The sequence below is a fragment of the Vombatus ursinus genome, unplaced genomic scaffold (genome assembly GCF_900497805.2).
Source record: "Vombatus ursinus unplaced genomic scaffold, bare-nosed wombat genome assembly UNPS02015030.1, whole genome shotgun sequence".
Classification (NCBI taxonomy): Eukaryota; Metazoa; Chordata; class Mammalia; order Diprotodontia; family Vombatidae; genus Vombatus; species Vombatus ursinus.
This window is the reverse complement of record NW_020954808.1, coordinates 1359252-1384072: the sequence shown is the minus strand read 5'-3', so window position 1 is coordinate 1384072 and position 24821 is coordinate 1359252. Positions and strand designations below refer to the sequence as shown.

The 24821-nt window shown below is 51.3% G+C and overlaps 1 protein-coding gene across 1 annotated transcript in view; it reads right to left on the bottom strand.

Moving 5' to 3' along the window:
- Positions 1–1599: 1599 nt before the first annotated feature.
- Positions 1600–24821, bottom strand: part of ARHGAP35 (Rho GTPase activating protein 35) — a 151558-nt gene continuing 128336 nt past the window's right edge. Inside the window, exons 4-7 of the mRNA XM_027845875.1 lie at positions 20528–20605; positions 16801–16932; positions 11896–12001; positions 1600–6511 (exon numbers count right to left, since the gene is read on the bottom strand). Coding sequence (XP_027701676.1) covers positions 6154–6511; positions 11896–12001; positions 16801–16932; positions 20528–20605 — 674 coding nt within the window. The 3' untranslated portion in view covers positions 1600–6153. The remainder of the gene's footprint in view (positions 6512–11895; positions 12002–16800; positions 16933–20527; positions 20606–24821) is intronic.

The window sequence follows — 24821 nt, the reverse complement described above, 5'->3', positions numbered from 1 at the left end:
TGTGCCACAGGAAGAGATAAGGGTGGGCTGGCCAGTCCCCTGGTGAGGGAATGACAAATGGCTAACAGTCCCTTTGGCATCGACAAAAAGGTCAGATCAACTGCAAGAAGGCTCCCGCTATGTAGAGAGTGACCCCTGTGGAGGATCTTTGTGAGGATGTGGACCACAGTGGCAGATCGAGTAGGCAAGAATGGGCTGGGATCTCTCCAAGAAGTCTTTTATTTACTGTAGCATAAAATACAGACTCCAGCACCAAATAAACCCTGTTTTGTGCATCCTGGGAAGACTACCACTTTTTTTGTCTTCTCTGGAGAGATCCTTAAAAATTCCCACCGTAGGGGGAAACCCCACCCCCTCCAGTCCTGATCTCGTTTGCCCACCCTGCCCCCTAGGTCTGTGCAGCCTAGCCTTGCTAAAGAGGTATTATAGGACTGAATTAAGCATCAAAGCATTACCATTTTTCAAAATTAGGCCAGGCTTAAATAACACCAACCAGTAGCTAAAAGTGGAATAATTTTGCCCTTTCCACTAAAGCATCTGCTTTTCAGGAAAGCTTGATATCCTGTTCCAGAAGTGGATGGAACAGCAATAATGTGGGTGTGGAGAGGCAAGCAATCTTCTTGTGCTTAGTCTACAAGAGTTGATTCTGGAGATTATCAGCTCTCTGGTTCAGGCAGAAGGGGCAGAGGGACACGACGGAGGTGTATGAATGCTGTATCTCTTCCCCCTGGTCAGCAACACAGAACCGGAATCGTTTTTGGATCAAGACTGACCAACATCTTCCCGCCTATATGCAGCCTCAAGGGGAGCTTCTGATAGCGTATTAGGGCAAGTCTTTGGAGCAGTTTGAATAGGTAGCAACATTTCTCTGATACATCTTGACTTTGTTATTTCCAGTTTATCCTGTATATATCTTGTCTGTACATGGTTTACATGTATTCCCCATTAGACTGCGAGCCCCTGGAGAGCAGAGACCGTTTTGTTTTTTTTTTAAACCGTTCTTTGTATCCCCAGTGCTAAAAAGGCACACAAGCCTTCTAAGTCAATGGTGAGTTCAGCACCTTGGACCCTTGCATCGGTGTCCAGGCAGAGATGTCTCTCCATGCCCTAGGCAGCACCATAGTGCAAACACACACATTCACGTGCTCCCTCTCAGGTACATAAAAGATACATCTCTCCTTCTTCTCTACCCGGGATTGGTCCAGGGCTCTTGGTACCATAGGTACATGTCTCAAAACAGTACAGAGGATGGAGTCTTTCCAATAGTGTACTAGTACAGACCCACAAAACTCAAACCCCACCCCTGCTGTCACCTGAAATTGAGTGACAGTGAGAATTCCTGGACCCCAAATAGAAAGGTCCTGCATTAACTGGGCTTCTGGGTGGGGGTAGCCGGCACCCCAAGGCAGCTTGCAACTTTCTTTTTCTGGTTTCATTTTTTACAAGATTCATTTATTAACTATGATACATGTCACATAAGGCCTGTTCAGTTTTTACACCATTCCCATTGAGACAAGTACAATACTTTGTAGCAAATACATGATTTCAAAACAAAACAAAAAACCAGAACTGGAAAAAAAAATCCCTCAGCTGGAGATGTCTCAGTTGCAAAGCATTTATAGCTGACCATGCACTAATTGCTTTGAGGTCTGAAAAAAACATGGTGTAAAAAATTTCTTTGGGGGTAGGGAGCAGCAAACATTCCTAACACCACTAACTAAGGGTTGTACTGGGTAACATCCCTAACAATACAAAGAAATAACCGGGATACTTTTCTTTACATACAGTTCTCCATGTTTGCTGAGACATTGAATTCTGGGCACACACCTCGACTAACACATTTTAATACCATTTAGTATGCTTGTGTTTTCTTGCGAAAACTCAAAATGTGTTAATTCGACACATATAAAGATCATTTAACATGTGAAAAATACTAGTACCAGAAAAATAAGTTGGCGGCAGCACTATTCCAAAGGTTCAAACAAGTTTTATTCCCATACAATCTTGTGACAGATTTTTTTTTTTAAATGTACACAGGGAAGTTTGAAGATTTTCTTTTCTTTACGGAAAACAATAACTTAGGCCGTCTTGACTACATTGAATGGGAAACATCTTTGCCCAATATGAGGGGAGGGGGAGTGGCAACAGGGGCATGGACCAGGGGGCAGTGATCACACCTGGGACCTTTGGGCTACAGGCAGCACGTTTGTGACTAAAAATGGGGGATGAGGACAAAGAAAAGATGGCTTCAGCTCGAGAAAATAATGGTAAGAGGCACCAGAAGGGAAGACCCTCAACCACCAAGAGGCAGAACAACATCTATCTCCTCCCTCCTTCATCCTTTTTCACAAAACAATTCAAAAGGCAATCTTTTTGGACATGATTTTGAAGAGGATTCTGGAATTACATTTTGGGAAGTGCCCATCTCTGTTTAAAGAATATATGAGCAATGAAAAGCTTGCAAACGCTGATGAAGAGACCCCTGGCCCTAGAATCCTTATGGACAGTGAGAAATTTAGGCTAAATGGCCTCGAAGGCTCCTTCTAAGTTCATGATCCTACGGTCGGCTTCCCAAGAACAAAATCACCTCCATTTTGGCCTCCATGAAAGACAGGCAGCAAGGGCCTGGATGACCAAGCCCAAAATCTGAGGGAAGGGAAAAGTGTACAATCCACCTAGTTAGTTAATAAGAACCATGCCAACATGTGATAATAGCAAAGTGACCATTAAGTCACCTAAGCCAAACTCCCACAGGGAATACAAGGTGTGTGTGGGGGGGGGGGGGGGGGGGGGGGGGTGGGGGGAGGAGGTTGGGTCATCATGGGTCCTTCCTGGGTCACTGAATCCACTGCTGGATGTTAGATGCCACACGTGCATGACCTGGGCAAGCCCTGTAGCCCCACTGAGCCTCAGTTTCCCTATTTGTAAAAGGAGAGTTGGACTAGACAGTCTCTAAGGTACCTTCCAGCTCTAATAGTCTATGATTCTAGGTAGTGAAAAAAAGCACTGACGAGTCAGACCAGGGTTCTAGCCCTGGGTCTATCACCAGGAAGTTGTTGGACCTTGGGAAAGTCCCTTGACTCCTCCAAGACTTATTTCCTTATGTGTAAGAGGAGAGTGATCATGCTTGGCATGGTCTGCCCCAGCCACTGGGAGGGTTAGGCATGGCAGGGACAGCCAGGGGACTACAAGCCACAGGAAGTTCAGAGGTGTGGCTGACTTCCCTGGCCAGATGGGAGGCCTTACACTGGCCCCCAATCCTCCATCTTCCCTGGTGGCAGGCCACTCTACCCAGCCTGGGGCCTTGGTTGCCAGGGTCCTTCTCTGAGGACAAGGGAAACAAACAAAAAAAAAAAAAACTCGCCGCCATCCGGCTAGGGGGAAAACCTAGGCACCGGCTCGTCTTTTTACAGTTCTCCAAAGCCACTCCCTTGTGTCGGGGCAAATGGTTTTTAGTTCTAAGATTTAGTCCCAGGTCCACTTGGGTCAGTATTGTTTGGATTCTTTCCCAAAGGAGGTTGATGCTGCCCAGACATGGAGTCAGAGGGAAGGGGATGTTGCTTGAGGCTCTGGGGGCAGGCTGCCTAGCCTTGCCTTCTCTGCCCCCACCTCCACTTCAGAGAGATGCTGGGAACGAATCCCTCCTCGAGTCAGATCAAAGAGCGTGGCTCTATTTGTCTGAAGGAGGACAGACGACTGGGATGGTGATGACTGGTCTTACCTCAATTCCCCAGGCCACCCGTGGAAGGTTAAGTGGCACCAATGGAAACTGTATCTGCAAAATCCTGAGACTGACTGGTGGCAGATCTCAGGTGGACAGTCACCCTCTTGGGATGATGGATGGTACAATGTGAACTGGACGGGGCTGGAGGTGAGCGGTGAAGGAAGACTGCCCTGACTCCGGCAGGAACACCCTGGGAGGGGAGGGAAAGGCCCCAGCCCCTCTCTCTTCCTGGTGGTTGCCCCTCCTCATCCACCCTCCCCCTGACAGCCACACCTCCTCAAAGCCCAGAGAGAAGCTGGCCCATTGCGGTGACCTTCGGTTTTGCAGGAGCAGCGGATGAAGGCACAGAGATAACACAGGACAGTGGCATAGAAGAGGGGCAGGGGATGAGGGAAAGCAGGGCCCTTCACCTGCTGTGCAGCAGACAGGCAGGCTGAGGTTCTTCCCAGAGACAACACCGCCCTCCACTACTGACAGGAATGCACATGCACATCTGATGCATCCATTTTCTTAAGAAATAAGGCTACAGAACTCGAGGATATGCTGCTTCCACGCCCCTTGTGCCACAGGTGGATGTTAATACAGCTTGTTGATCAATAAACGTTGATTTATGAAGACTCCAGCTTACCCAGGGGATGAATTCATGTGGGAGGAAGCCCCCTCTCCCCCCCACCCCCATCTGCTCTAGAGGCTCCACAGAGCCTGGCTTCGTAAAGTGCAAAGAGGAACACAAGGATTGGGCAGCTGTCCCTTTCCCTGCTCTGCCCCTCGCCAGTACCAGACTGCCCAGTTCACATCGACGCTGCTGGGGAAGAAGGGATGCCAGAGGCCAGCTGGAGGGACCGTGGGGACCAGATCCAAAGACAGAGGGGTGGGGGCAGATGGATACACATAGCAGCCTAGCAGGGTGGGGGGGGGGGGGTGTAACAGGCATCCATCCTTTTACTCTCCAGAAGGGGTTAGGGAGAGGCTGGGGGCAGGTATTTTTTAAACAGGGCTAGCGCACTCAAGGCACCCTGGGAAGGCCACACAGGCTCAAGAGGAGGGTAGGTGTGCTACATGCTATCCCAACCCCCTGGACTGGTTTGCTGGACCCAAGACCCTTCCCATAGCAGGCTTGGGTGTCTAGGTCCCCTGGCTGGCATCAGGGTCATTAGTGTTGAGGATGGTGCAGGAGGCAGCAGCCAGATGGGGTAGCGTGGTACCTTGGTGCTACCTTCCAGGGAAATGGGTGGGGAGTGGAAACCCCCACACTCCAGAAGTCAAGCTAAAAGCAGCCCATCTCTAGCGTAGTGTTTGTGATGTCCAAAGGACTAGTCCTGGGATAGAAAGTCAGAGAAGCCTCACTGCCCAAATGGACCCTTCCCTGCCTCCAGACTGGGGTCTTGGCCACTGGGGCAATGACCCAGCACCTGCGAAGAAAACCTTTCCACCAAAAAAAACTTAAAACCGAACCACAGTGTGCCTGGGGCTCCTCCCCTGGACACCCACACACACTCACACGCTCGCACACGCGCGCGCGCACACACACACACTGTGTCTCGGGAACCACGTGCAATGCTCCCAAGGGAAAGGGAAGCACAAGTCCAGCTCAGGTCCAGCAGGGCTCCTTGGCTCTTCCTGCTAAGTGCTTGTTGCTGAGATGTCCTCAGGAAAGGCGGCAGGGCCATGGGGCCCGAGGACACAGCCCCCGTAGTCTCCATGCTCCTAGGGAACTGCCCCTTAACTCCAGGCCTGCTTCTGCCAGTGTGCACCTGTTTGCCTCCCAGGAGAGCTGGGGAGAGCCAAAAGTTGAGGTCTCTTTTTTTTCCCAGGTGTTCTTAAATTTTTTTTTTCCAGTGTTCTTTGTTCCGAAGGCAGTTTACTGCCAACAGACGAGGGAACCAGTGAAGTCAGAGAAATTCGCGTGGCCTTTTTTCTCTGCCCAGGCACAAAGATTCCTGCCCATTGTCCAGACTGGCCGGGTTCTCGCTGTCAGAACCCGGGGATTCCAGCAAGACCACACTTACCTACGGTAGGGGTATGAACGTGGGGTTGGGGGAGAAAAAAAGGGTAAAAAGGAAGTTGTTCTCAGGGGTCTCAGGCTTTGCCCAGGGACAAGCCCAGACAGTTCTGTACAAGTTGTCAGGCTGAGCACCCCAGGAACTGGCCTGCTGATAGCTGATCAACACTGACCACTGCTGGGGGTTCCCTCTGAGCCAAAGAAAGGGCATCAGCATGATGTCAAAGGTCAGTCCAGCCCCCCCGCACAGGTGTCTTGACTGGCTCCCGACCAGCACACTGCCATCCTGGCCGAGCTCGGCAAGATGGGGAGAGGAGAGAAATCGCCCCCTCCTCCCTGGAGGCTGGGCCTTGGTTTTGCTCCACTGCCCAACTCTCCTCCACCCCAGAGAGAAGCCCAGATCCGCTGTCCCCCAGCAGCCAGCTCTTCACAGAGTGTGCTCCGCCTGAAGCTGGGGTGGGAGTGGCGGCTGCATTGGGGACTGGGGAGTGGGAGGAGGCGACTGGGGAGGGGATGGCTGACTCATGATGGGTGTGGATGTGAGGAAGGGGATGGAGGGAGCAACTGAGGAGGGGGAGCTGGGCGTGGCCCCGGCAGGTTCGCCAATGGGCCGATTGTAGAAAAAGAAGGGGCACTGCTGGATGAAGAGTTCAATGATTGTCTGATAGGTCCGTGTGGCCGTGAGGGCGTCCATGGTGCTAAAGTCCGGTCTCATCAAGGTGGGCCAGAAGCAGATGGACAAGTTTTCACTTGTCATGAGATTCACCTTGTTGTTGTGACTGACCCTGCAAAGGATACAAAGCTGTGGTCAGTACTTCTTGCTGGTAACAAAATGCAACACTTGGAGAAAAATGACCCATTCCTTATCCCTGAGGAAACCCAGACCTCGCTGCATCCTCAGTCCTGGAAGATGCCCGTCCCATGTCAGGGAGGCAGCCTGATGAGCTGGAGGAAGCCCTGGCCCCAGATGGGAGGGACTTCCGGGCTGGACACTAACCCCGACCATGTCACTGAGGGGCTTCCTCTCTCCAGGGAGGCCTCCGCTGGACTGGCCCTCAGTTTCCTCGTCCGCCTCCTTCCTTCACAGAGCTGGACACAGACGTGAACCCAAGTATTACCGGGTATGTTTCCTGGTTTGGGGCAGGGGCGTGGCACTGAAGAGGAGGGAGAGACTTCAAGCCGGCCCCATGGAAACAGAGATCTACTCCAACACAGTCACCTGACAGGTGAGGAAACTGGGGGGTAGGGGCAATCAGAGGCCCAGTGAACCTCGTTTAAATGGCAGAGCTGGGATGGGGCCTTAGCAGCCGGAGTCCCAGGGCAGAGCCTCCTCAGACAGGGCTGCGTGGGGGAAGGCCTAGAAGGGTGTGGCTGAACTCAGTGTGTGGCGTGGCTTTGTGTTCCGATCCTGCAGACTGACATGGCCATCTTTGAAATGCGATATAAATGTGGGTGACTTGTCATGGATAGATGGTATGTGGAGGGGCGCTGTGAGAGCAGCCACTGATCTCCTTTCAGGAGTGGACGGCTTAGTCCAGGGCGTTTGGGAGCCCGTGGGCAGCAGTACAACTTAAGGGAAAGCACACTGGCCTGGGTGACTCTGTTACGTACCAACGGCGTAATGCTGGGCAAACCCTGGCGGCTCTGGGCATTGGCCATCTCGGTCATAAGAAGGGGAGGCCGGGCACGATGACCACTAAGGTCCTTCCTCGTGGCTCCAAATTCGAGGATTTTCAGAGAAAACTCTTAGGCTTTACAACCCACTTAATTATAGAATTCTCTCGAAGGTGCTCTTTCTCCCCCTCCTTCCCTACAAAGTTACTTAAAACTTAGGCAAGCGGAGGGAAGGCAGGGGGCAGCCACGCACACAGACTGGGCGGGTGTTAGCGGCAGGAAAGGGAGCTGCCCCCGGCCCTCCTCAGGACACAGGACTAGCCCACCAGAACCCCACAGAGTGCTTGGCCACACAGGGCTGGTGCCCTGAGGGTGAAGTCTTTCTGTTGGCTCGACCATCTCTCTCCATGCATACCCTACAGGGTTCAGTCCAAAGGGGTGGGAAGAGATGAGACACGGCTGCAAAGACGGTGGCCTTGAGAGACAGTGTAGAGCAGACACTGGTCACACTGAGGGGACTGATGGAGGGGCCATCAGAAAGACCCCCACGGTCCATGGAGGAGGCAATACATTCCCAGTGGGATGCCACGTTGTGTCCCTCCCTCACAGCACCTGACAGGTCTCACTTGGAAGGATTCCTTGATTCAGAGGAACTGGGCATAGTCGGTCCCTGCAGACAGTGACGGACGGGGTAGAAACAAGCTGTGCACATGGAGGGGACCCAGGGAATGATCTCTCTCATTGTCACACCTGCCTGGGAACGTGGGGACAGGAGGCAGCAAAGCCCTGGGTTTGGGTCTGGCTGGACGATCACAGACAGGGAGGTCTTTTAAACCCTAAGGCTTGGTTTCCTCATCTGTAAAATGGGGAGAACGATGCTCCCACTGCCTCTAACTCACGTGATGCTGCCACCCCCTGCTCTCCTGGCTCTGGCGCTAAGTCTTCCCAGCTCCAAGCAGCTCTGAACTCTGCTGCTGGGCTGACAAGGGAGCCAGACTTGGAGTCTGGACTGGTGACGAATGGTGAATGGCGGTGGCAATAACAAGAGAACGTGCTCGTCTCCTGGAAGGTAATAAAGAACACCTCAAAACTGTCAAACTGGAAGGTACCAGAAATACTTTCAGTGATTCACATGGGTAGGAAGACATGAGTTCAAATCCAACCTCAGACACTTACTAGCTAGGTGATCCTGGGCAGGTCACTTATCACCGCCTGCCTCAATTTCTTCAACTATAAACTGGGGATAACAGCAGCACCCACCTCCCGGGTGGTTGTAAGGATCCAACGACATGATATTGGTAAAGCATTTAGCGTGGTAAACTTAGCCCAGTACACAGGAGGCACTTAATTCATGTTCCTTTTGCCCGCTTTCAGAATGAACCTAGAAAGCACTACAAAGAATTAGGAAATCCTGGACAACAGACTGGAAACCCTGTGTGATATTTTCAACTAACTGCTACCGGCTGAAGGCAAGGGCTGCAGAAAGAAAGGCAGGTTCAGGAGAGGTGAAGATCACAGAGTGCTTCAGCTTCACAAAGATCATCTCATCTGACCCACATGACAACCCCAAGGCGTGGGTGTTGTCATCGTCCCTTTTTACAGATGAGAAAACTGAGGCAGACAGGTAAGGTGACTGGATTTGAATTTGGGTCATCTTGACTCCTGGTCCAGGACTCTATCCACTGCTCCACCTAGTAAATGGCTAACTTAAAGAAGTCAGTATCTCCAAAAGTCCCTGTCTATGGGCCTGAAATACAAGAACGACGAGCAAGCAGTCCTCACAAAGACTAAGAGGCACCTAACTAGACTGAAAAGCGAGAGGAAGGGTCAAGCACAAGCCACACCGAGCTGGCCGCCACAGAGAGAGCCACACGGAGGAAGAAAGCCCAGAACCCTGTCTGTCCGTCCACAAGATCATGAGAGACCCAGTGCAAAGAAGGCTGGTACCCTCGGTGTCAAGGCCTCAGGGGGGTGGGAGAAAGGAGCCCTTCCATCCAGAGACCCCGGGGGATGGGGAAGGAGCACACAGGCACGAGCAGGAAACAGTCTCTGCACTGGGAGAGTGCACGGAGCCCAGGGCAGGCACGGCGGTCACGTGATCCTGCAGGAGCACCAGCAAGGGTGACGGGCACTTTGGACCCCATTCTCAAGAGCAAGGAGGAATGATGGGTGGGGGGAGGAGCGATCAGTCTGTGAGGGAGAGAGAGACGAAAGCCGGTCACAGACTGAGTTGCACTCTAAATTTCAGAAACGAGATTTCAAAGGGATAAGTCTTATTCTAGGGTGCAGCCTCTTGACCGAGTCCAACGTTTACAGAACAAATCCTTTCACTAAAGGGATTTGTTCTGTGAAGTCAGAGACCTAGAGGGCCACATGTGGCCTGGAGGCCACAGATTCCCCAGCCCTGGAATAAGAGAAAGGACAGGTAGGATCCCACGACCAAGGAGGAATGGAGAGCTCTCACAGTGAGACTCCAAAGCCAGTGGAATGATTCTCAAGATGGGGAGCTCACTGACTAACTTCCAGATGACAGAGATTAGACGACCCCATGGAAGCAGAGACAGCCCAAAGTGTCCAGCTGCTCGGGATGAGGCCCACACAAAAGGAAGGTCCTGGAAGCCCTCTGAAACCCCAGGGGCTGAAACAGGGGCCACTGCCTGTGGTCTTCAAAGACCAAGGAGGATGGGAAAAGTACAAAAGACGAGCAGAGAACAAAGGCTGTCTCAATAACAGAACAGAATCGGCAAAGGAGAGGTGACTAAAATTGACTTTGAGTCCTTGAGATACTCTAGAACGGTCTAGACTTGAAGGGTTGCAGAGCGACTACCTAGAAAAGGGAGCAGAGGTCACTCCAAGCCTGCACCACTTCGTCAAGCACAGGCCACACTCGGCTAACCTAATTCCTGCAGATCTAACTTGAGGAGAGCACTGGACAGAATCTCTCCTGGGAGCCTTTTTGTCAGTAAGCATAAGGTAGGGAGAGTCAGTCCTTGCTGACTGGTTGGAACAGAGAGAACTTCTTGATGGTTCTAATACCCTGTTTGGCACTGCTCTGTTTAATATTCTCAATGACTCAGATGAAAACACAGATGATATGGTTATTAAATATGCACGACACAAAGCCAGGAGGGACAGGCCAAGATCTCCAAGCCACTTGATAGCCACGTCATCAGGCCAAATTGAGGGTGATGAAATCTAACAGATACAAATGTAAAGTCGTCTACTTGGATTAAAAAAATCAACTTCATAGGAAGCTGGTGGAAGGAACAACGGCTTGACAAGGTGTTTGAAAAGCTGTGGAGGTCTGAGTGGACTACAAGCTCAGGGAGGCAGCAGGGAACAAGTCAGCCAGCAGTGGACAGGATCTCTGGCTGTACTGAAACATCAAGTGTTCAGGCTGGCACCATGACCACGCTGCCGTCCTGTGACTTGGCGAGACCACGGATGTGGAGAAGCACATTCAGTTCTCTGGCTGTTTTAGGAAGGTTACCGGTATGCGGCTGAGCATCCAGAGGTCAGTCAAGAGAACGGCACAGGCCCTTGAGAGAATGCCGTATGAGGAATGTCTGAAAAAAACTGAGCACATCTGACCTGAAGAGAATCAAGGCGCTCAGGTCAGGCTTCAAGGATCTGAAGGCTGGGCCTGCTCAGCCCTGGAGAACAGCGGGTGAGTTTTGTGGAGAAGCCATCTAAGACGGCCACAGGGGCACAGAAAGTTCTCCACCAGGAGGTGTGTTCAAGCCCCCTGTGAACCATCACTTGCTGGGTGGGTTATGGAAAGGATTTCTCATCAGCAGAGGGTCCCTTCTAACTCTGACACACGTCCCTACACTGCAATCCCCTCTACAACATTCAGGTACCATTTTCAAACCTTCAGGCAAGGGGGATCTGCACACGCTGCTGAGGGCGAGCCTGTAACCTACCTGCATGTTGGTGGACAGCTGGAATCCTGTCCACTCAGGTGTGCAGGCCAGGATCGACGTCAATCAGAAGAAGCCAGCTGGGCCTAGAAAGCCTGACCGTGGGCAAGCCCCATTCTGAATCACGGAGGTGGGCAAGTCTCTCAACACTGGGGCAAAGTCAGCTCTGGACCACTGAGACACAGAGCACACCTTCACCCCCAGCCTGGGATTAGAATTCTTCTTCTGATAGACCCAAATTGCCTGGGAGCCAGCCGGCATCACGTAACAGAAAGCGTGCTGAGCTAAGGGGGTCAGGAGCCCCAGGGCTGTGTCCTGGGCCCAACACTTGCTCTCTGTGATCAAGGAGAGTCACTTTACCTTTGCGCCTCAGTGTTTTCTTCCATAAAATCTGGAAAGTGACATTTCCAATACCTACCTCACTGGATATATATATAAGGGAAGCATTCTGTGGAATCAGAAAACCCCTCCATTCCAAGGTCCAAGGAAGAAGAGTGTTAACAAAGCAGTACGGTGGGTTGACAAGCACTGAGGTGGGGGCCTGACTGAAATATTTTTCAAAAACTATAGAAATAAAGCTTTGCACAAAACATTTTGAGTGGGGAAGAACCAGATGAAGAGAACCATCGACATACTTGTTTAGGTGAGAGATGACGTATTTGAAGACCTCATGGTTCTCCTTAGGGAATTTTTTTAGCACCTCCTTCAGAGCGTGTAACTTCTGTTCCCGGTCGTTGATTTCTGCCAAAGCAAAAGGAGCCAAGGTGAAGAAATGGTATCAATGGCAGAGGCCCGCAGAGCCCTCCTCTGCACTGAGACATGGGGCTTGTGTAAACATGAGGGCAGTTAGCAGATGTGCAGATGGGGCTTTGCTAGACTGTTGCTGTTTCTTCTTTAGGAAGAATGCCAGATGCTGGTTTTTTGCTCCCAGATAGACAAACAGAGGCTCTCCCCTCAAATGCCACCCACCTTGTCAGGTGATGGATACAGCGGCCGGTTTCACCTCTGTGTTATGAGCCCTGCCTGTGCCTGAGGGCACTGTGAAAGCCAGCACCATCTGTGGCCGGGGCTGTACAATAAAGAACGATTCAGGAGCTCTACTACAAAGAAAACCTTTCTTCCGTCATCACGTTGCCCTTGGACACATGCATCCCAAGGCAGAGATCGCACTGCCTGTGGCACTAGGTGAGGAAATTCTGGTCCACACATTGGCACAATCTCCACAGGACAGATTAGGGATCCTGGAGGACTGAGAGTGAGAAACATGGGACAGACACAGAGTTCCCTGGCAGGGTGGCTGATGAATTCCTAGAGAGCACATTACAAAGCTGGGCTCCTTCCAGTCACTCTCCTGGAGCACGAGGGCTAGCTAGGCTGAGAAAGGACGGTGGGGCTGGGTACTTCTCAAATATCCAGCCTTACCATCATTTTGGATCTCATGCAGGCCACTAGCTTCTCTTCTCTATCCATTTGGATTTTGGCTCTCGGGGTAATCTAATCATTTTTTAATAAGGGAAGAAGAGTTACTGAAGCAGTACGGTGGGTTGACAAGCACCGAGGCGAGGGCCACAGCACCTGGGTTTTCATTCAGTCCTGCCAATGGTCTGCTGTGGGACTTTAGGCAAGGCACGTTTGGGGCTGAATCCGCTCATTCTGGAAGTGAGGCAGCTAGACTAGCTGTTACGTTCCACTGACATATCTGTTTTTCTAACGTCCCTTTCATCACTCAGATTCGATGGCATAAGGCCCCACCCAGCTCTGACATTCTAACCCTAAAAACTGGTAACGTAAGGTCCTTTCCAGACCTGGTGCTGATTGAAAGTCACCTTTTCAGTTCTAGAAATTGCTCTGATTCCCACACTCAGCAAACATCCATGAAAAGCAGGCTGTGTTATCACAAACGTTTGATGTCCTCCAAGCCCGGCTTGGTACCTAGGCATCCCAAACTCCTTTGATACCGGACAGGGTATACATGGAAAGGGAGCAGAGAGACATGAGGACTGAATTGAGTAGCTCATTTGGCTCCGTGCCCTCCTTGGTTATCGGGAACAGAGAAGAGTCAAGAGCTGGCAGGACACACTGACTAAAGATGAGAAGACTCAGCAATTGGCAGGGACCCAAGAAGTGGTCCAGCTCAGCCCAGATGTGAGCAAGAACCCTTCCTCCACCTTCCTGGTGGTGTGAGTAGTCCTCTCACGGAAGGAAGGAGAACTCACTAGCTTCCCCACCCCTTTCCCACCAAACCTTCTCACCTAAGGAAGCATCCCTACTTTCCTTCCCCATCCTAGCGGCCCCACTCTGGACGCTCTGGCTGTGCCACATCTAAGCCATGCGTTCGGTCAAACAGCTAACCTTTTCGAGCCTCAGTTTTCTCCTCTGTAAAATGGAGGGTTGTAGGAAAAGAGAAGAACTGTTAATTTAGAGAAGATATCACTTCACGCAAAGATGGGATGTGTCAGTCAAAAAGTGTTTCTCAAGTGCATGCGAATCTAGGGGCAGTAAACACTGTGAGTCAGGGAATGATTTGGGAAATGTGTTCAGGGGTGAGTAAACTGAGGGGATGAGGACAAGAGATGAACTGTGGGAATTCAGTGAACCCCACTGAGTCCATGTTATGACTCAGCTCAGTACCCTTTCTACGCCTGCATAGCTGGGAAGTCGGACCCCCCCCTTCCTGCTGCTCAGAGGCCCTTCACGAACCACCTCAGTTATGCTGACCAGAAACCTGGTCAGACTCAAAGACTGATGCAAGGAGTTTTCTCACAACTGTACATCTTAAGTAACCCATATGTCTTATCTGAAAGCTGGTCCCATGCTGGTCAATCAGTTATTGTTTCCATGTTCCTCTGATTGTTCAGGGAGCCTGGGGGAGAGTGTGACCCCTTGTTTTCTGAATTCAGGGAATCCTACCTATTCCCTCTGCCCCTCTCAACTTACAAAGTCCCCAGTCTTTCCTCCAATCAGAAATCAGATTACCTAATTTTGTATCCTGGCTAACTGTTTTCCTTTAATTGAATGGTCTTACTGGATTAATTTTTTTAATGTATAAAAGTCTATCTCCCCCTATATTCAGGGTTCAGCCCTAAGTCGAGGAAGGGGCCTGCTCCTGGTTTCTTAAGCAATTGGCATGCATTACTTAATAAATCGAAATGCTTGGAAGCTCAAATCTTTGCTTCCTCAGTCTTTTCATCTTCCACCCACCACGGAGGACAAAGTCTATCTGTGTGGAGTCTGAGTGCTGGCAGAGGACGCTGGGAAAGCCAGGCTGGGCTCACAGATCTAAGCTCAACTTCTTGTGCTCGGCAGACAACCCAGACTGCCGTCTGAGCCCCGCAGGTGTGCCCCACATACAGTCAGCGGTATGTTGTCTCCACATCAGCCTAAGAGTTACCTGAAGGCACCGGCTGCATTTTTTTGCCTTTGCCAGCACTTAGCCTGGCAAGTAGTAAGTGCTACATAAATGTTTGATGATTAACTTCTGAGCAGGATATAATGAAACTGCCTTTTGAAAAAGATAAATCAAGTAGAAAAATTCAAAATCTATGCCTTACTAAGAGTGAATCACTGTCTTTCTCTCTCGATGAGAAAGAGGCTAACCCTGGCCATGGAGTCTGCGAAATGGTCGCCGGCTATAGAAGCTCCCTCTTCTTTTCTGAAAAGGGAAGATAACCACCTGAAGACAGCGCCTTGTAAAACCCCAGAAATCTCAGTTGCTCCTGCAAACGTAAGATGAACTTGGAGTATTCCTGTCTGTGGCCTTCATTTTTAAACGGCTTCAAGTTCCCTTAACAAAATAAGGGTGTGCCCCTTGCAGACAAGAGCTCAGTGCAGATCCATCCTGAAGCACTGGAGCTGAGGTCAACACAGCTGTGTTCAGGGAAGTGAGGCACACAGGAATGGCAGCACCCACCTTCACAGCACCTCTGGATTCCCCTCCTCCATGTTCTCCAAACATCCCCATTAACTCCTCTGCCCTTTAACCTCACTGATGCCCAGAAAGGTTAATGAAGGACCTTGCTCAAAGCCTGCAGTGGTGGAAAGAACACTGGCCTTACTCAGACCCAGCAGACCGGAATCTGAATCCAGTCTGCTCACACCCATCTGCCTTGGGAAAGCCCCTCTCCCTCTGTGGGTCTCAGTTTCCTCATCTGCAAAGCAGGGGATGGGCTAGAATAGCCCCAAGGCTCTCTTTTCTACCTTGACTCTAACTGAAGAGCTCGAGGCAGGGATGGATCGGTGTAACGGTGTGTGGCTCAAACCACTGAACATTCAAGGAAATGGCTAAGAAGGGTGCCCCCTCCCCTAGCCCTGTGGTCCCACGGGCACGCTGCCCAGCTGGGGTCCTGCAGAGGCTAGGGCCACCAGCTACTCTCAGTACTCCAGCCTGGCTTTCTCTCAGAGACTATCAGAGGGGGGAAAGACTTTGGATGTCACGTAGGGGCTCGGTGTGGTGGTGGGCAGAGGGCTGGACTAGGGAGTCAGAAGATACTTAGCAGCCGTGGGCCCTGGTCCAGTCGCCCAGCCTTCCTCTCAATCTAGGGCTCTCTCTAAGGTCACACCAAACACAGCCTTGCTGGCTTCATTATTCATTCCTGTGGTGACCTTGAGGAGTGCCAAGTGCCAAGGAAATCCTGTTAGGATTCCAGTGCCTTTTTAGGTCTGCTGACCAGGCCTGAGCTGTGGCCACGCCATGCGTGCTGCCCATGTCGGGCAGTTCTGTCACCTGCAAAGTGAGGGAGTGAAGCCAGACAGTCGCCCACGTCCCTTTGCAGTCAGACAGTCTGAGCAGAATCTACCTTCTGTCGTCCCCAGTTGTCTCAAGGTGAAAAGCTTGGCCACGGGGCGAGCAGGGAGAAAGGAGGAGGGAGGGCAGGGTATGGGAGCAACTAGGAGCAGGTTTGGGAGGCTTAGGTAGTGTCAGTTTAATACAAACATTTTTCTTGGTCTCCTGACAAACTGACGGGGGGTGGGTGGGTAAGAATTTCCCAGGATGGGCAGGTATGGCTGGCTTGTTAACAACCTCAGTGGCAGAAGCATCCACATTTATGAGGATGGAGACCATGAGGACCCACCAGAGATTTGCCAAACCTAACACTCATCCCACAGAGAATGTCGGGCGATGGTCCCTGCTGTGGACTCCCTGGCCCTGTTCTGACCACGCGCAATCTTAGCACTCATTAGCTGGCCCTAAGACATCAGCCCTGGAGCACAGGCCCCCGGGCAGAGGCTGGACATGAGATCCAAGTGTGGAGTCGCCTGACTCCCAGTGCCATGGCATCTAATCCAGGAATCCAGGCGAAGCCTTCTGACCTGTGAGGAATGACCTTGTGCTTCTGTGAAGGGCATGAAGAACAGGGCCCTGTGGAGGGAAGGCATGCCCCTCAGGAGAAAGGCTGAGGCTCTGCCAGGCTCAGGGCAGCACGCCGAGCATTTGGGAAATGAAAGATACCACGGGAAGAGGAACTGCCAGGTGGCAGAACAAAGAAGCGACAAGATGCACCGTGCACAGAACCAACGCCAGGCCCAGCCTCTGTACTCACTGTGGGCCTCCACAAGGTCATTCTGCATGCTGTAGGGCACCAGGGGGTCTGGCAGCTCGGAAAAGAAGCTCTTCATGGCACCTGCCACAGTGTTCACGGTGAAGTCCTTTTCAGCCAGGTCCAGGTTGTGGTCTGCAAAGAAAAAGCACGACCAACTCAAGAGATGTGCAAACACCAACCTTGTACCAAGCTGTCTGAACAAAGGAAAAAGAACACTGCTTGAGAGGAGTGGGACAGGCTCAGTGGTCACCCAGGAAAGTCCCCTCCTGCTCCAGACTTTCAACGATGAGGCCACAGGCAAAGTCTGAGCCGGCCCCACCCCTGCCCCCAGAAAGGGCATGACAGAGCACACCCATTGATCTCTATACAAGTATTGACTAAAATACTGTGTCAGACACAGAGCAAGATGCTGGGAAACAAGGGCAGGGATGAAACAGCCTCTACTTGGGAGGAGCTCACATTCAAAGGGTAAAAACAGGGACCCTCAGGGAATGAAGACCCCAGATGTGAAGGAAAGCCAGGAAGCAGCATGTGCCACCTCCCCTGCACCCTTCTGAAGCAGCTCAGCATCTTGAACCCAAGGGTTCTGCACCGAGCAGCCCCCAGCCCCCAGCCTGGCTCCTGCTGCCAGCAGAGGGAGAAGGGGCCTGCCTTCCTTAGCACCAGCAGCCCCTCACGGCACTGGGCTCAGGTGATGTGAAGGAGACACCTCCTCTGTCTGCCAGCAGAATGTGAGCTCCCTGAGGGCAGGCCCTGTCACCCTAGCACGAGGCACGGTGCTTCAGAAATGTTCACTCATTCAATCTGAGGCAGTGTGGGAAGGAGGGCACTTGCAGCTGGGAGGCTCGGAGGAAAGGTGGGAGTGTTCCCAGGGCCCCACTGGGGATCCTCAGAGCAAAGGCACAGAGATGGGAGCAGGCATGCAGGAGGCAAAGGAAGAGGCCAGTTTTCTGGATGACAGTTCTGCGGATCCTGCTAAAACTCCACCAGTCTTCTGATCCAAGGCCCCAAGGGCTTTCCCCATCATCCCTGGGCCCCAGTTTATCCCGAGGTCACTACAAGTGAGCCCCCTCCATCCTGACTTGTGTCAGTGGGTCAGTTAACTCACGTGGAAAACCCTCCACAGCTCATAGCCTGTGTTATACACACGTCACAAGTCAACCCATGTTTGTGACAAGTTTGCTTTTGAGACTTTTTTGGGGGTGGGGGTGGGGTGGGGAGAGAAACCAGTGTGATCTGTGCCATCCAGCAGCTGCTTAGACCCCAGCTTTCCCCACCTAGTTAACGAGGACTCCACCCATCCTGTCTGTGCCCTGGGGCCACACAGGTCCCCACAAAGTCAGGGAGAGAGGAGACCTCGCAGCTGAGCCCAAGAGACGAGGAAGCAGGTCCGGCAAAGGAAGGTACTGGAAGCACAAGCCAAGGGGAGACTGAGAAAGGCAGCCAGGTGTGCCGGGCTGGGAGGAGCAATGTGACCAGTAGGGCGAGGACAGCTCCTTCCACGAAACTCCACTTGGCATTTATGAAGGGCGAGGCACTGTGCCAGCTTTGCAGATGGACTCCAAGGGCTGACCCGAGGCAGGGAGACAGCTGAGGACACCCAGGATAATCTGGGAGAAGGAGAACATTCACGACCACAGGAGACCACACATGAGCCAAACTATGAGAGGGACAGCCCGGGCAAAGGAAAAGGGAGGACTGCAGGGGATGCACCACGTGGGCCACCCTGGCCCGCCCGCTGCCCCTGCACTTCGGCCTCACCTCCCTGGGCTTCTGCTTTGCTCTAAGACGCAGCTCAGACACCATCTTCTGAGCAAGGCCTTCCTGTTTTTCTCAACTGTTGGTGCCCTCTTCCCAAACGACCCTGTGCCTCTTTGTACATCTTCTCCCCTTGTTCCGTCTACACTCACGTGGGGTGTTTTCACCCCCATCGCCAGAGAAGCTCCTCACAAGCAGGGACGGTCATGCTGTGTGTACTGGCATCCCCAGAGCCTGGCACCAGGCTGGCCCATGGCCAGTCAGCCAACAACAAATGTTTATTAATCATGATGGGCCAGGCAGTGGACTAAACACCGGGGATACGAGAAAGGCCAACAAACGACCAGACGGCGATGACGAGGACAGACACCAAAACCCAGCTTCTACCTTCAAGGAGGCGACACACGAGTGCCTGTGTCTGCCCAAGTCACACCAAAGGGCCTGGGGCTGATGAACAGCCTCGTGCAGAAGGTGGGGTTTTAGTTAAGTCCTGGATGAAGCCAGGAGGAGGAACAAAGTCAGGAGCTGGGGGTCATGTGGGAGGAGGTCAGTGAAGCAAGATGGGGAATGAGGTAGAAGAAGACCGGACAGGAACAAGGACCAGCCTGTGAAGGGCTTTGAAGGCCAAACAAGAGAAGGATGCTGAGTAGGGTGGCAGCTTTAGGAAAATCACTTAAGGCTGACTGACCCAGCAGCAGCTGCTGCAAGGGGGGAAGGGGGCATCACTGAGAGATGTTGGGAAGACAGAAACAACAGACTGGATACGTGGAGTGACCCTGAGGTGGTGAGGCTGGGGGACTGGAAGAAGGAATAGGGAGGTTGGGGACAGGGGAGGATTGGGGGGAGCAGGTTGAACTGGAGAAATCCAAAAGGCCGGAGAGAGATCGGGGTGGATGTTTAGGTCTGGGAATCACCTACCTCCCTAGAAATGATGCTTGAACCTATACCACCTGATGAGATAGCAGAGAGGGAGGACAGGGGAGCATTCAGGGAGAGCCTTTGGGGATGCCCACGGTTAATGGGTACAACTTGAATAAAGGTCCAGCCAAAGAACCTAAAGGACAGGTAGGAAGAAAACCAGCAGAGGGCAGTGAAACCAAAACCTGCAAAGATGAGACTATCTATGCAGGAAAAGAGGGGATCAGTGGCGGCTAAGGCTTCAGGGAGGGCAGGAGAAATCCTCAGGAACTTTGAAAGGCGAATCTCAAAGGATGAACCCCTAAATTCTAAAGAATCAAGAGACAGGAGAGGAAAGAAGTGGGCCCCCTGTGCTGAGAGACACAGGTGGACATCTCTGGGCGTGTGTGGTGCCGATGGCCTGCTCACGGGGCTCCCTCCATCAATCCAGGCCCTGCCAGGGGCTCTAAAGCCTGGAGACTGGAGTGGGGGCTCCTTGGCTTGCCTTTGTCGTCTTAGAAGGAGCTTCCCCTCCAAGTAAGGTTAAGAGGTACCCAATGCTTCTGATAGTCTTGGTCATGTTAATTTGACGTGGGCTAGGCCAAAACTTCTGGGCAACCCTGGAGACCTCAACCTGGAGGAGATCCCGGCCCTCCACAAGATTTCAGTCCGACCACTAGAGATTTCTCAAGGTTCACACGGTGAACACATCACCACTCCTCCATTACCACCAGACAGGCATTGCTGATGTGCCTGGTGAAAGTAGGCTTGTCTGGGTCTGTGGGTCCAAGGCAGAGTCCTCGAGGACGTACACCAAGTGGGCAACATGCCTGCCTCCTGGTGCATGTCCCCTTTGTTGCCTCCTTGGTCCAGGAGCTAGAGCACACTCTGCCCCAGGGAGGACTTCACCATTGTTCTGGTAGGAGAATCTGAGGTCAGGGGGTGCTACAGCCTGGGGAGGGGGATGCCAGGCTTGGGCCTGTTCCAGGCCACACTAGGCCTTGCCCTTGTGCCCCAGCCCCCAGCTAGGCTATCTCTAATTTTACAATGCTTTGAATTGATAAAACCTTACCTTGATCAAACTGTCTCTGAAGGCTCTCCATCTCAGATTTATTTCCGCTCACTCTGTAGATGCCTTCAGTACTCAACCCTGAGGGGAGAAAGTCAATCAATTACTTTAGCATTCCAGAAGCTTGGTGCAGCATGAAGAGTGGTGCATGAGGAGCTGACAAATCAGGTGCACATTACTCTGACCCTTGTTAGGCTGCTCTGACCATGTGCAAATACTGGCTTCTGCCTCAGTTTCCTCCTCTGCAAAACAGGGATACTTCTTGAACTAATTATTTCATAATGTTGTTGTGGGAAAAGAATCTTGTAAACCTTCAAGTACTGACTAGAGAGATGTGAGCTGCTGGAGAGATTGAAAGCAACTTGCACAAGCCACGGTAAAAACCACAGGTAGAAATTCAAATTCACATGGTCTGAGTTTGTGGTTCCTGCTTGAATGGCTAAATCAACCTTCCATGTCCTTTGAGAGGCTCATCACCTGGCTAATGAACACACTCCCACACCCTTCTCCTTCAAGCTGCTAATGCACAAGGCCATCTAATGTGGCTGCCACTGCCCAGAGAAAAGCTCAGCTGCTGCTGGGAGGCTCAGACCCTTTAGTCAATCTACAGTCTCCAAGACACAAGTGTCTCATTTTAGTGATCACTTTTAAGCAGTGCAAAGCATGCATTAGGCAAGATAAAAGCAACCAGCTTGCTTGCTCTGGTGCACTGTGCCCCCTCCCCCAACCAGATTGATGGCAGGTGGGATCTCAAGCACAGACCACTTGTAGACCACAGCAGAAGTCATCAATTGCTTGGCTTAAAAGCTTTTAATTGCTCATGGGACAGGCCTAGTTTCAGAGATTGGTTTCACCCCAGAGTAAACAGGGTTAATGGACCAGCCTAGAGGACAGCATAAGCCACTGGGCCTGACTACAAAGGGTCTAGCTTGCGCTGGGTGCAATGAATGCTGGGTACTTTAAATCCAAATGCTATCAGCCAGCCCTCACACGATCTGGGTTCTTCATTTAGTTCACTATGCAACTGAACGGGAATCCTCCCTCCAACATGTCAGATGGCGACAGGTCTGGCTGTGTTACTCCCCTGTCTCCTCTAAGGCAAATGGCCTGAGCATAACTTTGAGGCTTTGATGAACAACGGCCATGGGGGTCCTTTGCCCCTCTTACACCAGCCCACCCAGCCCACAAGAGGTTCCCAGTCTTTGTGCTGCTTCGTAGTTTCTAGGTTCTGATAAGGCTTAGCACAAGTACCACATCCGTGCATGAGATGCTGCCCCTGCCCCATACCTTCCCAACTAATTTTTATGTATTTTTAAAATGTACTTATCTGTGTTCATGCTGTGCTCCACATCCACAGCCTTACCCCCAAATGCAAAACCCTTGGAGGGCAGTGACAAATGGGCCTGGCTTTGAATTATGGCTCTATTACCTACCGATGAAGAGACCCGTGGCACTTAAACCCTCTACCCTTGTTTGGCCTCAGTTTCCTCCTCCATGAAATGAGGAGTCTGAACTAAAAGACTACCAAGGTCCCAATCAGTGGGTCAGGCTCGTCTTCTTAGTGCTCAGTGTTCCATCTCCAAAATCCTTAAAATGATTTCCCCTTGCCACCCAAATGAAGTCCAAAGAGCTAGAAAGGACCTCAGGTATACAAGCCCCAGAAAAAAATGGAACTCAAGACATCAGCACCAGGGTGCTTTGCCATGGGGTCTATGAACAAAGCGGTGTAATTGACGAGTTCCCCATCTCTGAAGGCAGCTATTCCGCTGTCTCATATAGACCAATGACAGTAGGGAGCTGTGGCCTCGCAAGTCAAAGAATCTGTTCCAGCATCCAGCTCTGAGACACTCTGCTCAGCTTCAGGGCCCTGGGACTGAGCCTACTGACCTGAGGAGTTTTTAGAATCTGCTGCAGATTCATTCAGCTATTTTCCTAATTTACTCCTTCAGGGGGCCGCTAGGTGGGGCAGTGGATAGAGCACCAGCCCTGAAATCAGGAGGACCTGAGTTCAAATCCGGCCTCAGACCTAATTTACTCCTTCATTGTGAGCAAGCTCTTCTTCCACCCACTCCTGTTCCTCTACGGTAGTTACAGCCGAGAGAGGACCAGTCTGGTAACAATCACACCTGACAGACACAGCCCATCACTGGGCTCCCAAATGAGAAGTTGTCCCAGCTTAGCAGCAGTAGCTGCCAGCACCTGCACTCTGTGGGACAACCTACTGGTTCCTGGGAACACCCCTGCACTGTGAGGAGCCCCTGGGGGACCTCCATGGAGCTCTTGTCTACAACAAGGAATACTACATGGCATTTACCATGCTGAATGCTGGTGCTAACAGAAACGTTAAGGATGGATCCACTGCAAGCGATTAAAGAAACTAAAGACAGTCAGGGCGCATCCATAATCGATAACTTTGTGGGATGGGCACCATGGAGAGCAACTACCCCATATTCAATTCATTTTAACAAACACACAAGAAGCAGTGACCGTGTCCAAGGTCCTGTGGGTTGGTTACAAAGACAAATGACAGGGACCCTGCTTCTCAGAAGCTTGCAACCTAAGGGAGGAGGAAGGGGGAGGGGGGGAGGAAAACAAGTACACAAAAAGCCATGATATATGGAGGAAAGAGGGATAAATAAAAAGTTGAGGTCTGGGAAAAAAGCTCTGTGAAAAATGAGACATCTGGGGCAGAGGTGTCAGGGAAGGCTGGACTGGAACAGGGAGCCGTGAGCACAACGGTGCCAGAAGGAGGAGTGTCATTATATGGATACTGGTGCGGCTCATCTGCTCTGGGCAGAAGGAACCAGGCCTTCCAAAGGATTCAGAGTCAAAAGATGTCAAATACTAGCTCTACCATTTACTACTACTTTTATGACCACAGGCAAGTTACTTGATTCTCTGGGCCTCAGTTTCCTCATCTGTAAAATGAAAAAACTTGGACTAAATGATCTTTCTAGCTCTAAAATTCTGCTTTCCTCCTTCATCCACTACTAGACACAGCTGGTGCAGTGGCCAGTTTTGCTCATGTCCTTTTTTTCTTCTTTTTAATGAAATCTGTTACAAGGGATGGCTTGATGGATGGAGGAAGGATGAGGGATATATTTGGACATTAACGTCATGGATGAATGATAGCAATGAAAAGGATTAAAAAAACCTAATGCTTTTCCTAAATGCTCCTGTGCTCTGGCATTCCAAGGCTGCTTCCAGCAACAGTCACCATCTCCCAAAGCTTCTGATCCTAAACTCCCTTTGCCCTGCATCATACAAGATCTCTTCAACTCAATGGCCTAAGGCAAAGATGGCACGTCAAACCACAGGCCTTTTGAACAATAATGTCCAAGTCCTTCGGGTTTTTAAGTCTGAGCTGGGAGTTTCTCAGATACTTCTGCAAGCATTAGTCAATCAGTCTCTGGACAACACTGCTATCAAGTGAAGGAAAATCCAGAATTTCCTTGCAATTAAAAAAAAATAAACATCCCCCAGTATATCTAAGAGTAAACTGGAAACCAGCTGTCAATTAATTATCAGAGGTGTGGTCCTGCCACAACCCTACCAGTTCTGTGATTAAAATCACTGAAGCATGTGAGAATCTAAGTCCCACTTTACAGAAATGATGAATCAGCAACGAAGTATTTCCTTGTAATCTATCCTTCTGTTTATTTTATGAAATCCTACGGCCATTTATGATGGCAACTCAGACCATGGTGCCTAACAACACAGCATAATTTAGGGAGAGGTGTCATTTGCTTGGCCCACACTGTTGTTATAACCACTAATTACATGTCAATTAAGAAACTAAAAACCTCTGTGCAGGTGGCAAAGTTGAACATAGTTGAGAACAGGATGACGACCCAGGGAACACAGACAGCCTTAGCCAAGCACGAGCCATCCGTCTGTCTTGGATCAGGGACAGCTAACGGGCGTGAGATCCCAGAAGGAGCTGCAGGAAAAGCAGTGAGCCCTGCAAGTTCTGTGACAGGAGACTCTGGGCAAAAGCCCTTTCTCCAATGTATTCACCTGTCTAATCGAGAGACAAAACTAAGCGACCTGACTGAGACCCTGGGAAGGAAGGCTGGGGCCAAAAGAGAGCTCAGCAGATGCTGTCAGAGATGAAAAGTCACACAGCCCACACGAGTCTTGTGTCAGGCGGAGAGGCTGTGAAGTGGAAGGAGCACTGGCCTGGGAGCCCACGGAACTGGGCCCACATCTTGGCTCTCTGAGCCCAAGGAGGCCGGACCTGAGCTCGGAGGTGTCACACGCTCCAGACAAAGAAGAGGTGATCAAATGTCCCATGAAA